The sequence below is a fragment of the Saccostrea cucullata genome, unplaced genomic scaffold (genome assembly GCF_032062105.1).
Source record: "Saccostrea cucullata isolate Sc308-1 unplaced genomic scaffold, CSIRO_AGI_Scuc_v1 ctg3414, whole genome shotgun sequence".
Lineage (NCBI taxonomy): Eukaryota > Metazoa > Mollusca > Bivalvia > Ostreida > Ostreidae > Saccostrea > Saccostrea cuccullata.
In genome coordinates, this window is record NW_026930172.1 from 91682 (window position 1) to 107814 (window position 16133).

At 33.2% G+C, this 16133-nt stretch overlaps 1 protein-coding gene across 1 annotated transcript; it reads left to right on the forward strand.

Moving 5' to 3' along the window:
- The first annotated feature begins 11252 nt into the window (after nt 1-11252).
- LOC134283170 (uncharacterized) lies at nt 11253-13049 on the forward strand. The gene has a single exon (XM_062765628.1). The coding sequence runs from the start codon at nt 11290-11292 to the stop codon at nt 12949-12951; it is 1662 nt and encodes a 553-aa protein (XP_062621612.1). The 5' UTR covers nt 11253-11289; the 3' UTR covers nt 12952-13049.
- The last annotated feature ends 3084 nt before the right edge of the window (nt 13050-16133 follow it).

The window sequence follows — 16133 nt, forward strand, 5'->3', positions numbered from 1 at the left end:
GTTCCAGAAGCCTGATTTGTATTGCCGTAAGAGGTGGCGCCGCATACAATACTTGGCCAATGAATTCTGGATACGTTGGAGAAAGGAATTTCTTCAGAACCTTCAAATGCGTACAAAGTGGTCAACGCCCAGACGAAATATCCAGACAGGAGATGTTGTGTTAGTGAAGGATGACAACTTACCAAGAAATCAATGGCATCTTGGTCGTGTAATAGAGACATATGCAAGTGAGGATGGGTTTGTCCGAAGTGTAAAGTTAGCTATCGGAGATAGCAGTTTGGACAGGAACGGCAAGAGGAACGGTCAACTTTCTACACTGGAGAGACCTGTTCATAAGTTAGTCTTGTTGCTGGAGAACGAGACCGGGGAAGACCCCACCGAGGAGCCATCGTAGGAACTTGTTTTTGTGTTTTTTGACACTAAAGGAATTATAGTACGTTAAGTTCAGATATGTATATATGTTAAAATTAGTTATTCACTAATTTGGGGAGCCATGTTACGCCCGCACATGCTACCCTAGTTGGAACTCTTTTGTACAATGAGGTCATCTTGTATCATTTGCGTTATTTTTATGTTCATGGCGGCAAGCACATGGTGCGACTAAGCCCTCACATCTTTGCGAGAATAAGGCACAAGGAGGTAAATAAGTTTATTTTGTATGTGTATTTTTGCATATTCGATCAGTAATTAATTTTCTATGTATTGAATCTGTGTAATTGTTATTGTTACAGTTTCACGGTGAAGTTTGGTATCTTGTGACACTGCGGCGGGAATACCCGTATTTTGCTTTGAATTAAACTTCATCAGTTAAAACCTAAGTAAACCTTATTTTATCTACGAGAGGGCCGGTCCATAACCGCACATCTCTGCCGTAACACTTCTCGTGGACATGGACACAAATACAAGTCAAAGAAAAGAATAGAAAATTATCTGTAGATCATTTGGAAAACCAGAAATTGAATTTAAGTATCATCACAGATGCACAGTCCATTATATCAGGTACATCAATCACCTTTGTATTGTATAATTTAGTTGAATGTGTATACGTGTATACTTGATAAATCTTTTCCACTGTAGATTGAAACCAAATTATAAGCAATATTTGCCAACAAAGCTCTAGATGTTGCTTCTAGATCTTGCGATACGATATATCCTGGTGAGCTTGAGATAAAAGATACCACAGAGTCCGACACTTCTGCTTCATATTTGGATATTTTACTTGAAAAAGACACTTATGGTAATCTAATAGCCAACTATATGATAAATGTGATGACTTTAAGCTTTCTATCGTCAACTTCGCTTACTTATGCAGGAATATACCTTCATCACCTGCATACGGAGTATATATATCTCAGTTGATTCGATACGCAAGAGCATGCTCTACGTATGAACAATTTCTGAAACGAGGTAAATTATTGACAAGCAAGATGATGAATCAAAAATATCAGCAGTCTCGTCTAAAGTCATCATTTCGTAAGTTCTATGGTCGATACAATGACCTTGTCAGCAAATACAATTAATCATTGAGTCAAATGCTGACTGTTGTTTTTACATATTGTTAGTCCATTATTTATACACCGATTTAACGACAGATTTTTTTCCATTATTTCCTGATCATGACAACGAGCACACGGCGGGTGTGACCGGTCGGCAGGGGACACTCACTCCTCCATGGCACCTGATCCCATGTGATATTTCGGAGGTACGTGTTTGCTCTGCTCTTATTTTGTATATTATTTAATGGACTTTGAGATTGAATATTGTTCGTTATCTCAATATCCTTCTTCTATAAATATGTGTTTAAAGTGTTAACTTTCAAGATTAGAAAGAAAAATTAAAATAACTTTGAAAACAATTTTAAAGGAAAGGGGGGGGGGGACTAACAGTAAAAACTAAGTACCAGAAATCAAGCAGAAACAAAATGAATTTAAATATAGCAACCAGTAAATCCTACAAATTCGGTTGCAATAAAATAATCTCCCAAAATAGAATTAAAAGAAATAAAATGAAGGATAAAGTGGAAATGAAAGGTTGGAAATTGCAATTCCTTGCACAGTAATGTTTTTTGATCATCTATTAATGAATATATCTTGGTTTTTAATAAACAAAGCAATAAAGAAATACAGTAAAACCTCATTTTCTTAAACTTTTGGGATCAGGAAAACTTTCAGTAGAGATATCAGATATTTGAGATGTAGGTAGACATGACCTTCCAGATCAGTTCAGGTTATTTAAGATAACAGTGTTCGAAATACCAAAGTTAAATTACAATTACTTCTAGATACCAATTAAAACTTATAGGACAGACAGCAGAATATAAATTGTAAATCGTAAATTGTAGTTGTAAATCAAATATATGGTCTTATTGGCGTTTTATGCAGAGACTTACTTTTACAATTGACGACTGACTTTTACAATTTTAACATTGACAAACTCCAATAACTAAATGTAAAAGTCAGCTGTCAAATGTAAAAGTAAGTTTCTTCATAAAACTCCATTTTTACTATTTGGTTGTATTTACACATAAGAAGTGACCCAATCAGGCAAGTTCCTTAAGTTCCTATCAAAGTATCTTACAGGATATTTATATGTTTCTTTGGAATTTTATTCAGACTGCTCAACCTTGATTGTGCATTTGGCTTAGATTTTAAAATGTTTGGGTTATTAAAGTTCCTCACAGGGTGCTTATATTTTGTAATTTTGTTCTTATTATGCGGATTTTAAAACTCAAGGATGTGCATTAGCCCTTGGGCTTGCATTTAAAACGCGTTTTACTTGGTTTTTTTTTTTAAATCAAAAAAGTATTAAAAAAGACCAAATAGATATTGAGAGCAGTACATGTTAATCTTATATTCAGGCTCATTGCATATCAAAGTATTTTTCATTTGGTGTCATTAATAATCACACATCTAAACCTTAAAGAATTTTAGACTTTGCTATGCATTTTGGGCTACACTGGAACAATGTAGTCATACAGAGCCGTAGAGCTCAGATGCACATATATGTATCATAGGCACTGATAACATTTATTGAAAGAATCTATGTAAGAAGGAAGGGACTTAGCGTCAATAAGCACGTAAATATGATTAGTCGAGCACACTAGCATTGCAAGCATCTGTAATAAAATTGCAGCCAAAAATCAGAGGTTGAAAATGACATCAACAAAGGGCCAAATATCTTCATAGCAGCTTAATAGGTAATTGGTAAGTATGATATTTAAGAAATAAGTATATCTCTGATTAACGTGACATAAAAGTGAGGACAGCTTGTCATTTTATTTCACACAAAAACCAGTAAACTCTTAGTCATATAGATTTTAGTATTAAATAAATATAAAATCTTAATATTTACTTTTCCAATGCCTTTCTCCCAGATAAAATTTCAAATAGTAAATGTATTTTACTTCCTCATCATTTAATTGGTTCATCAATAAGTGCGGTTAAAAAAAAATCATGTACAGGGCGGGACAAATTGCTAGACAGAAACAGGGCTTGTAGCACGTGGATTTGCCTGTAAATATGCCATGCAAGACAAAGCTGTTTTATGGATATCTTAGAGAGTGTAGATTATCTTTCATTCATATCCAGAGCTTTCTAAAAGATTTTGAAAAGGTAGAACTTTTACAAATCTTCAAGAAGATTATGAAAGGACTGGCAATTTCTCTTTTTTGCCTCATGTTATTATTTTTAAGACTAGAATTCAGCAATCTTTGAAGTACTTTGAAGGTTTGCATAAAAACTACAGCTACAATTTCGTCCATTCCCAGAGTCTCACCTAGCACATTGGCTCCAATACCATGGATCGCACCATAGCAAATCTGTATAAATACAACAATATCATAGATCATACAAGAGCAAATCTGTATAAAGTGTGTAAAAAAGACATCAAAGTCATAGATCATACCATAGCAAATATGTATCAAGATAACAATACCAAAGATCATACCATAGTAAATCTGTATAAAGTCAACAATACCATAGACCATACCATAGCATATCTGTATAGGGATAACAATACCATATATCATACCATAGCAAATATATATAAAGACAACATTTCCATAGATCATACCATAGCATATCTGTATAAAAACAACATTACCGTACCTCCTTGCACTCACATATTTCAAGGGAATTAAAGAGTGGGATGGGGCAAAATTCAATGGGAATTGGATGGAAACATGGCCCCCCTACCCAAATAAAAACTATATCTTTGAAATTACATTCTATTTTTGTAAGAAGTAGTACCAGTATTCTATTAGGGTGCATAATTTGTTTGCATGTAAAAATTAACGTAAAATTTTGACATTTAATTTTTAGTTAATTTACCGCAGGCCCTATGCCACATCATACTCTCTTTGAAATACCTTTTACATGTAAACACTCCTCCTCCTACAGTTTTGGGTCTTATTTCAATATAACTTGGCTCACAAGTACAGAAGATTATCTTCATATTAAGATGGATAATTCTGAATATTGGGTTTTTGATTCTGTTGAACTGTAGGTTGTGGTTACTAAGACAGAAATTTCTATGAACGCATTTTAAATGCTGCTCCTCGTACAAGTTCAGTCTGATTTCCACACAAGAAGAAAAGATTTAGATCCAAAATTCATTGTATCGTTTTTTTATTTCAACTAGCATTAACTGTTTTGTAGGATACAAGAAAATAAAAGAAATTTCTTTGAAATACTTTCAAGACTCTACTTCTTCTACATTTTTTTTTGTTCTAATTTCAAAATAACTTTTGAGTATACATGAAGTCTACACAAGATACATAATTTGTATAATGTTGTTTTTTTTTTTTTTTTTTTTTTTTTTTTCAATGAGCACTATTAAAGGTAACTTAAAAAATAGAAATTAAAGGTAACTGTAAATTTCTTTAGAATTCTTTTCCTCTAAATTTTAATATGATTGCAATCTTAACAAGAAAAATATATCAAGGATCATTGTCTTATTAAATCCTGTTGCAGTTTTCAAGTCCAAACAGCTAATTTTTCTCTTCATTTGATATTTAATTAATACAAACCAGTAGAGATACAGTTTTGACTTCTGATTATCATGTTTATTATGTTAATTTTAATGCAACATTTTGGTTAATTGTTAAAGCCGCTAGTATATCCTTGTTTTCATTTTTCAGATAGCTGCAAGACTCAAACAGACAGTCAAGTCCCTGAAGGATGAGGCCTGGCAGGGCATGGATAAAGAGAAGCTCCTCAAAGTTATGACCCCAGACTTATAACCTCTCATCTGATGAATCCGAGATGGATGAGGATAGGGAAGTGAAACACTTTGTCGTGAGGCGTCTCCCCTGGCAGAAGGATTCGTTCCGTGCCTTTAAGGACAAGCTAGAGGAAGCTAGGGTGAAGAGATTAACACCTCAACACAAGAGGAAGATGAAGAAGCGCGTGGTATTGGAAATTCCTTCCAAGAGACCTGCACCTGAAGACTGTCCCCGATTTGTAAGGAGCGAGGAAGAGAGAGATTGACGGTGATGCTGTGAAACTGTGAAACTCTTATTACACTAATTAAACACTTAATATGTCATCGTTTCTGGTAATTCTGCGTTGAACATTGAAAGGTAATTTGTGAAAAAATGAAAATAATGTTCTCAATCCCCTTTTGACTACATATTCTATGTTTTTTTAAATGAGAATAAATGCTTAATCAATATAAGAACATTTTGCAAGTGAAAATTTATTTAAATAAAATACAGGAGAATAAACTTCAGTTGTTTGAGAAATGAATTATTACAATCAAAATATTTTCTTGAAATAATTAAGTACCTGAGGGGGGTTCATTTTCTTTGTCTTGTTTCTTGCCAGACTTATTTATCATAGATTATTTATGAAATATTTAATTTTATATCTATTTTTTTTTAATTGCCATGATAATTTGGAATGAGTGTTTTGTTATTATGATTTTAATAATAGCTAATGCATGTATTTATGTATGTGTGATTAAATTATATTCATTGTTTTGACAATATTTGGACCAAATTCTGTCAAACTTTGTTTAACTTCAGATGTAGAAAAAATATGTATACTTATTTTGGCTGCCAAACTGACAGACCCTAAGTTAAGGTGCCAATTCTGATCTATATTTTATTTTAAAAAAATGATTTTTTGTTACTTTTTTGCATAAAGTTGTTATTTAACATTGAAAAGTATGAGTATTATTATGAAACTTTGTTTGTAAATGTGATTTCCAGAGTTTAATGCCTAGTATTTGGACTGTACTGTATTTGAATTCAATGATTTTTTTTTTTTTGATAAATGAACTATTAATATCCTTGAGATGAAATGTTTTATATATCATATCTTTGTATAGATTTTCAAGAAAATACATGCAAAATAGATTTTACAAATGTGTATCAGTATGGGGTCTGTAGTATTTATGAAAAATCAATAAAAAGTCTTACATGAAGAACAAGAAGAATTTTCCATGCAATATGTGTTTTTGAAAGTTCATTGATATTGAATGCTCTGTAATAGAAATTATATGACTGAATTGTAGGTGAAATAAACTGCATATTTTCAAATAAGACACTGTGTGATAACAAAACATTTATTTTTCCTTAAAATTAAATGATTGATCACTCTAATATAAGTAATTGGACATAGAAAGCTGATTTCATTGTTATTTAAGAATGCTGAAGAATCAATTACAATGGAATGAATACTGAAATACTGAATGGTCATACAAAACATGAAAAGGTAGTTCAAATATGATGGAATGGCCACTTATATATGAATGAATAGTCACTGTCTTACTGAAACAGGACAAAATTGTTACTTTTATTGTTACTATTATATGGCGGAATGGTCACTGAAATATGACGAAATGGTCATTAAAATATGAAAGAATGGTCACTGAATGGTGACTGAAAAGTCATATCAGGGAATGGTAACTGAAATATGATGGAATGGTAACTGAAATATGATGGAATGGTCATGGAATGATAACTGAAAGGTCACTGAAATATGACGGAATAGTAACTAAATAGCGAATGAAAGGTCACTGAAATATGACGGAATGGTCACTGAAACATGACGGAAAGGTCACTAAAATATGACAGAAAGGTCACTGAAATGTGACAGAATGGTCACTGAAATATGAAGGAATGGTCACTGAATGATAACTGAAAGGTAACTGAAATATGATGGAAAGATCACTGAAATATGAATGAAAGGTAACTGAATGACAACTGAATAGTCACTGAAATATGATAGAATGGTAACTGAATGACAACTGAAAGGTCACTGAAATACGATAAAATGGTAACTGAATGATAAGTGAAAGGTCACTGAAATATGACAGAATGGTCACTGAATGACAACTGAAAGGTCACTGAAATATGACAGAATGGTAATTGAAATATGAATGAAAGGTCACTGAAATATGATGGAAAGGTCATTGAATGACAGGTGAAAGGTCATTGAAATGTATGTGCCATTCAGTTGACTTAATGGCAAATGAAATGCAACTGAATGTCAACTGAAAACTACCTTGTCAGTTACCATTCTGTTGTCATTCAGCTACCATTCAGTTATCATTCAGTCAACTGAATGGCCAGATTTCATCCTGTGAATCTGCATAAAGACAAAAATACCATAGATCATACCATAGGAAATCTGTATAAAGATAACTATACTCAAATGAGTTAAGGCTAAGTAGAATTGCCTTTCTATGCAAATGAACTAATGAAAATGCATAATTTGTGTAGTTAATAAACAGAGAAGGTTTAAGTTTATTTTCAAATACATACTTAGTACCCAAAGCATGATACAGCAACTGCACAATGCCATATATACATGTATACCATATACCATTGAATAACAATTCCATGTAAAAATGATATTATTTCAAGACATTTTTCTAATGCTGAGTTTGAAATCCTAATCAATCCTTTAAGAGCTCATATGGTTTCCATCAGAATTAACCTTTTGACCAAATTGTTAAAGGCTCATTTGATTTATATTTCAACCCTGTAACCTCTACTCACCGATCTGTGTTATATTTACCTTTTTTCAGTTTGACTATTTGATGCTGAGACCTTCTATCACCTGATTAAGTTTACAGTTCCTGTTTAGATTAATATTTTGACCCTGTGACTCGTGACCTCTCAACTGATTCAGCCTGCAGTCAATATTAAGATTTATCTTTGGCCCTGTGTCCTCTCACCTGTTTAGCCTGCTGTCTCTGACCTTTTGACCCCCTGACCTCTCACCTATTAAGCCTGCTGTCTCTCCTCTGGAGTTACGTCCTCCACGCTCATCGACTTCCACTGAGCAATGATCAGTTTGAAAACGTCCCCGTCACCATTCAGAATCTGTAGCAGCTTCGCATCTTGGGATTGATGTGCAATCATGCGTAACTCCAACTGAGAGTAGTCAGCTGCCAACACAACTCCTCTACATTTGTCAAACATATATACATTTTTAATTCATCTATAGAGCTTTACTATCCAGATGTTTACTAAATATAAATTGTATTTTCATTCAACTAATTACTTATAAGTTTATAAAACTTAAAAAATTACTTCATTTTAAATAGAAACTAAGATGAAATAATCAACATTACTTTTTTTAATCATTCTATCTCCTGTACTCAAAATTGCATAGATTTCAGAACTTTTTTCAGCAATGACAGTATGAGGTTATTAACTGAAATTTGTCAAGTCGGTATCATAAAAAAACATAAATGGTATCCTGTAAAAATTAATTGCATTAATACATGTGCATTAAAGGTAATAATAGAAAAATAAAAATGATAAAAATAAAAAAAAAACAAATCTTTATCTATCTTGTTTTTAGATTTCAGTAAAATCATAATTCATTGCGTACAGTACTTTAATATAAAAAGAATATGAACTTTTTTTAAATCCATATATCGGAGAATGTACACATCATTCAAAATTGATTTTAACAAAACAAAAAACTTCATTTGCAGACAGAGGTGGTACAGTAATTGTGACATGTATGCAGCAATGTGACATGTATAAAGATTAAGCTTATGCTTTTCCTCAAATGGAAAGTTATTTAATCCCAAGGGACTTACTGCAAAGCTTTAATAGTTTATAAAAGAAACATTCTCAGCAGTTATCGTTCAATTTCACATTTAATTCTTTATTGCACTGCCCCATATCATTTTTTTCTAATACTTCATTGACCATGGAAACAGTTAACGAGTCACTCATTTCTTCAGCCGTATCACTTGTCACTTTTCCTCCTGTTTTTTGTTTGGGTGTCTTCATTTTACAATTTTTAAAATAATTATTTGTTTCACTTTCTTTTGACAGAATGCCTTATCCTGAGGCCATTTTAGTTTGTGTCCTATCACTGTTTTTATCAACCTTATCACTGAATACACACCTTTAAAATCCTGTTTGAATTTTTAAATGCTCAAACTGTCACACGTAATACATTTTGTATCGCTACCATAACTTTGTTTGTTTAACATTTGCTTTTAAATTAGTCTTCGGGACATTTAAGTTTTCTTCCTTTTTCCTTAGTTTGTGCATATACATTTCAGAAAATGATATCATTTTAAAGATGGGAGAAAGATAAATCTTCTTTGAAACAGATATTTTCCTATGAGTTGAACTGAACATTTAATTAAAGAATAAACAACTGCTCATTCTCAAATTAATTGACCTCTTGTGTATGACCAGACTCCTTAATTGGTTCTCTGTTTTAGTTGGTATCCTCCCCTGGATGGCCCTGTTGAGGAATCCCTCACGACCCCCACCAGCTGAGCTACTCTCTTTTTGTCGGAGGAATGTTTGTCCCACAGGCAATATAACTTGTACCAGTCCATGTTAGCCCCCAAGTCTAGGGAGTAGATGGGGTCACCTACAATAAAGCAACAGTGAGAAATATAGGTTAAAGAGGCACTGGAAGACCTTACATATTAATACTACTAACATAAAGTTATGTAAATCTTTGCTATTTGAGAAAACACTTGGGCCTTAACGTTTGCTCCCTGGGTAAATCTTTCATTTGATATTAGGGACATGTGTACATTAATCTCACTCACTTTATAGACAATATGCAGTTCATTCTTTAGAACAAAAACACTGTTGAGCTTTCTGTAGTTCAGCAAACACAGTCAGACCTTCATATGGAGACAGACAGGAAGCTAGTACAGCTGCACCGAGCTGTGTGGGAACAACTCGTTCCTCTGTTGTCACACCATCTAAGATAAATCATTGGCATTAGTGATTTACAGCTATAAATAAAAATATAGTAATTCTTCTTTTTTTGGTTTGATAGATCTACACCTCACAATTTTCACCTCAATTTAACATGTTTAACTTAAACATGTTAAAGGAGAATTAACTATTTATTTATTTCCCACTCTCTTACTTTCCCCTGTTTTAAGTGATCAAGCTAGAGTTGATGCTACATGTAGGTTACATAGCAAATCTCTAGTATGGCCCTTTCATGCTAGAACTGAGTTGTTCCCCTTGGTTTTTGATCAGACAACTCCTAACAGGTGGAAGTTCAGACTGTACTAAGGTCACAGTTATACTTCTCTCACTCGGCTTACAGTTCAGGATAATCTCACCCACATATATGAATAATTAATCACTTAATATCAGATTTTTTCCCTAAATACAAACACAATACTGGGAATATATGATGATATATGATGAAAATCAAACTAAATCAAGTAATTTCAAATATAACATTTGAAATTAACCCTTTTCTAAATAGTTTGTAGGTAGACTAGGACACTATAACAATAGATTATAATTATTACTAAGCATTCTTAGAAGGTCTCTTAGTCAACCTAAAGAATATTTATAACGTAGATAACTTGCTGGTGCAGGTATTTACATCATGTGACCTGAAAGTAAATCAAACTCTAGAACAAGACCACTGGCAGGAAGTCAATAGTAAGTATCTTTACTAGCTAGGACAGCCATCTTGTGATATAACAGGTGAGACATTATGATTTTTAACATGCTTCTCAGACTCGGTGTGTTTTTTCAATTTTTATTTCTTTAAAGTTAAGAGATTAATAATATTACTAGAATATACATTCTAAAAAAAATAATATAATTTATGTCTTCAAGTGCTAATTTTGTGAAGCATTTAGTAGTTGTCTGTATGATCATATGTCCCTTTGTATAATCATGGCTGTCTTCCTTTCAGTAATTACTAATCCATCCCCAGTCAAATTTGAACTGGTTTAAAAATCTCTGCCCTTCATACTCTCCTTATTAAATATAATAGTAAATACACGATATTACAGCATCCCCTTCATCATGTGACTGAAGTACCTAATATGGACCCGCGTTATTGTGCCCAAGAAATCCTCCTCTGTGACCTGTGTCAAACTGCTGCATTACAGAGTCATTGTGAACTTTGTCATGTTAATCTCTGTATACAATGTGTTGGAAAACATCTCTCTGATTCATCTAAAAGACACAATGTTGTTCCATACAAGCACAGAACTACTACTCCTAACTACCCAAAATGTCCAAACCACACCCAGAAACATTGTGAACTTTACTGTGAAAAATGTGACATTCCTCTCTGTTCTACCTGCATCGCCTCTGATAAACATCATGGACATAAGTTCACAGATGCACTGCAGAGACTAAGTTCCAAATCAAAAGATTTAGAAAATGACTTAAAAGAACTAGAGGCAAGAATCTATCCTAAATATGAAGAAGTTGTATTAGATTTAAACTCTGAAAAACACAACTCGGAAAAACATTATGAGAAACTGACAACAGCTGTCACCAAACAAGGAGAAGACATGCACAGAGAAATAAACATTATTGTCAACAAACAAAAATATGAAATTGATGAAATGAGATCTAAACACCTGGCTGCTCTGAATAAACAGGAAGAAGAAATCAAACAAATTACTTCTGATGTAAAACAGTGCATTGTTGATCTGAAGAAAATACTTGACTCTAATGATGTCTCTCTAACCTCTGGTTACAAATCAAGGAATGCTGAATTCAGAAGTTTACCTCCTCAGGTCAATGTTTCATTACCAAGTTTCTCACCTCATCAGATCAACACAGAACAGCTCCATCAAATGGTTGGTTTTCTGTCATCGTTATCCATTACAACAGAAGAATATGACGACTCAATAAAGACACCCGATGCTTTATCTTATCCTCCAAACAAACCACTGCTTGATGAACCAGAGTTCATCACCATAGCGAATACTGGGTATGAATATCTATTCAGTATTACCCGTTTCAGTGATGAAGAAATCTGGACACGTGGAGGAGACAAATTCATGAAACTCTACAACCTCCAGGGCAAACTACTGAAGTCAATCCAAACCAAGTCAAAAAACATACCACGTGACATAGCAGTGACATGGAATGGACATCTATTGTATACTGATGATGATACACGAACTGTAAACAAAGTGAAGAATAAAAAGATACAGGAAGTGATCAGACTACAGGGGTGGATACCTTACAATGTCTGTAGTACCTCCTCTTGTGACCTCCTGGTTACTATGGTCAGTGACGATGATGAACAATCAAAAGTTGTCCGTTTCTCTGGCTCCGCAGAGAAGCAAACCATTCAGTTTGATAGTGAAGGTAAACCTCTGTATTCATCTGGAACCTACAGTAAATACATCAATGAGAACAGGAACCTGGATATCTGTGTAGCTGACTTTGGAGCCCGCGCAGTAGTGGTGGTTAATAAGGCAGGAAAACTCCGATTTAGATACTCTGGTCATCCCACTTCGAACAAGGGACCATTTAATCCACGTGGCATCACAACAGACAGCCAGAGTCACATCCTGACAGCAGACAACAACTTTATCCATATCCTAGATCAGGACGGACAGTTCCTCCGTTACATTGATAACTGTGATCTACGTGGTCTGTGGGGTATATGTGTAGACACCAGAGACAACCTCTTTGTGGCTGAGTGTTGCAGTGGTAAAGTGAAGAAAATCAAATACAAGTAAAGGATCCAACATATGTGACCATGCAGTGAATTTATATACAATGTTTGTTTTCACCATCACTAAGTGAAGTGATCATGACTTAGACATTTTGTAAAACATGGTATACAACTACCGGGTATTTTCATTGGGAATACATTGTGTAAAATAATTAGCTGTGTTGAATCACAGTGACTATAATCATGTTTATAATTAATCTAACCCCAGTATGATAGGGTCTAAATATTTGTAAATCTGTCAGAGTATTCAAATTTCACAATGTCTTACTGTATAATTATCTTGTAGATACCTCTTTTGTAACTTGTATGTTTGCATATCATTATAAAGAAGAAATAAAATGTGAATATGATCATGGTTCTATAAGTGAGATAAAAAAATTGGAATAAGAAAATCCTTTATGTTTTAATGAGAAGATTTTCAAAGCATCAAACTCAGTTGTTTTCATATAATGATATACATAGTTCTCCATCAACTCCCTGCAAAAAAAAATATCTCCATTAAATAAGTATTTTATGGGGTACGTTTTGTAAAAATTCGACAATTTGTTAAGGAAAGGTCAAAACTTTGAAATGAATATGTACTAAAACAATAAAACAATAGGCCCATGCACCACATGTAGCACTTGTGCACTTTAGCTGGGCAAAATCAGGAATCTTTTCAGTATTGAAAAAGTTTAAAAATAAAAAATTTGACCCAGTTTACCCCTCCCCCCCGTAGGGGTCATGATTTGAACAAAGTGGAATCTACATCCCAGAATGATTCCAAATAATTTTTTTTTATTTTCTAGCAAAGTGGTTTATTAAAAGAAAATGAACTTTGGTTATCAAAGGAGGATATGAGATTTAGGAAAAATTATTGGTGACAATTTTTTCTAGATACTCAAGATAGTCCTTAATGCATTATTGAATGTGTGTGAGGATCAGAATTCTTTTTGTTTGACAGATAAATAAAAGTTTATCGATAAAGTCATTATAGTGGTCAATATTTGTACAGTTTTAACCATATATCATGTAAGGCTTCACACAACTCCCTTTGCCCCGGTGAGATGTATTGAACAAATTTTAATCATCACCTTCTCATCTTGTTAAGTTTGGTAATAATCTGCCCAATGGTTCTCAAAAGAATATGTTATTAAATAACCTCTTGTTTTGTTTTTATCTCCCTTGTTTAAATGCCATATCTTTATTTTATTTAAAATGAAATTAAGTCTTATGGCTAAGAATATTGTAAACCAACTTTTATTCGCCTGAGAGAAACTTTCGCAAGGTTCGTGAGAGCCTCGTCATTTCAAACATTAATCGCCACAAACCGGTTCTGAAAGTCTCTGTTGCTATTAACAACAAAAAGGCCTGATCACCAAAATTTGTCATCGAGTATTATAATCTGGTAAATAGCGAAATAAAGTCGTCGCAATAAAATTTTATTTTACAGTTTTCTGTGACAAAGAAAAAATTAGCCCAATCAGGGTGTTTTGCGATGAAGCTCATTTCAAAATAAAACAAGAGACCCAAAAGCGTTGAATCGCTCTTCAGAGAAATTGTTCAATCTGTCAGACTTGATGTATCAGACTATACATAGTCATTTAAGTATCCTATGTATCTATATAAATCCTAGTAGGTCATCATGACTTCCATTTTGGTTACTACATTTTCAGAGCCTAGGATAATCAACTGAAATTTTCTGAGGACCCGAGATGCATAAAGCGTAGGGATGTCAAAATATTATTTTTCCTTAGTCGAACATTCGGATGCATTATTTGAACCATAATCGATTTTTTGGAGCATTTATTCATTTTTTTTTATAGCACGGTGTTCTTGAAACCTTATTAATTAAAATCAATTTGAAAATTGAAATAAATTAGAAATGGGGATTTATAAACATACACTATCCACATCACCTATGAAAATGTTTATTCATAAATGATTGCCCAAGCTATCAAAATGTCTTAATGTAATATTATTGTTTTAACAATTATGGAGGTTTAATACTTCACGGAAATGAAAATATTGTGTGTTCCTAAGCATTTGAAATTCCTAGAGTTTATAAATAAAATTGGTACAAGTCAATTAATTATTTTGATTTTTATAGTCCAGTAAAGTGTTGCATAATTTACTACGTACAATAACAAAAAAGTCAGCGATTGAGAAATAATCATCGAGGTATGTAATTACTGTATTTTCCATATGTACATTGTGGATATATATACTGTGACTCTATTGAGCTCTTATTCGTCTGAGGACGTACACTGTAAATAAATTGACATAGATTGATGATATATTTTTAGCCATTCAGGACCTGAAATTTCTAAATGTAGTCATAAAATTTTTAAAATAGATCACTCTGTCATTTTTGTTTGACATTCTCCATGGACCTAAGATACAGTAATTGACGAAAATTGTAAATTAAAGACAATCAGTACATGAACTAATTCGATATAGCCGTAAAAAATTCAAAAGAAGGTCGCCATGAAAGGTCACCATGACCTACTCATTAGTTGACATTATCCGGGACCTACATGTACTTTTAAGTAGAATCTGATGTTGTTTGACGACCCAAGATACATCAACTGTATGACAAATTAAAGTTTGGTGATAACATCTTGAGAAGATTTTTAAATGATGCCATTAATTTTTATGAATTCGAATTTATCTTCCCCCGGAAGAAGAAAATATCATAAATAGTTTCCTTAAATATTAGCTGAACATTTAAGAAATGTCAAACAAAAGGTCAGACCGGTCAAAATTGTTGATGCAGTTGATTATACCTGTTAACAATATCGATCAGCATAGGAAGTTTGATACATGTATAAAGATATCTTAAATATCTTGAAAATGAGCTGTGAACTGATCTAACACAAACCAGAGACATAAAATAGAGGGACCGCTGACTCTCTCGGAGCACTCCAGATTTTTCATGACGTTTCAAAAATTCGAGTTCCGAATGGAAAATCATCTTCCGATTTTCGCAGCGCCCTCGCCGGGAGGCATAGAAACTATAAACAGTATGGCGTTTCATCATAAGAATGGGTAGAAAACATCGCTAAAACTTCAATTTTAAGCAAAATTTACTTGTGGCATTAATCGTAGGAGGATTAGATACTTTCGTTTGTATGACGAAAAAGAACTAAGAACAAATAAATAGATGAAATCCATCTAACCCCGTTTCGAGTTGCATTCGTTCAGTCT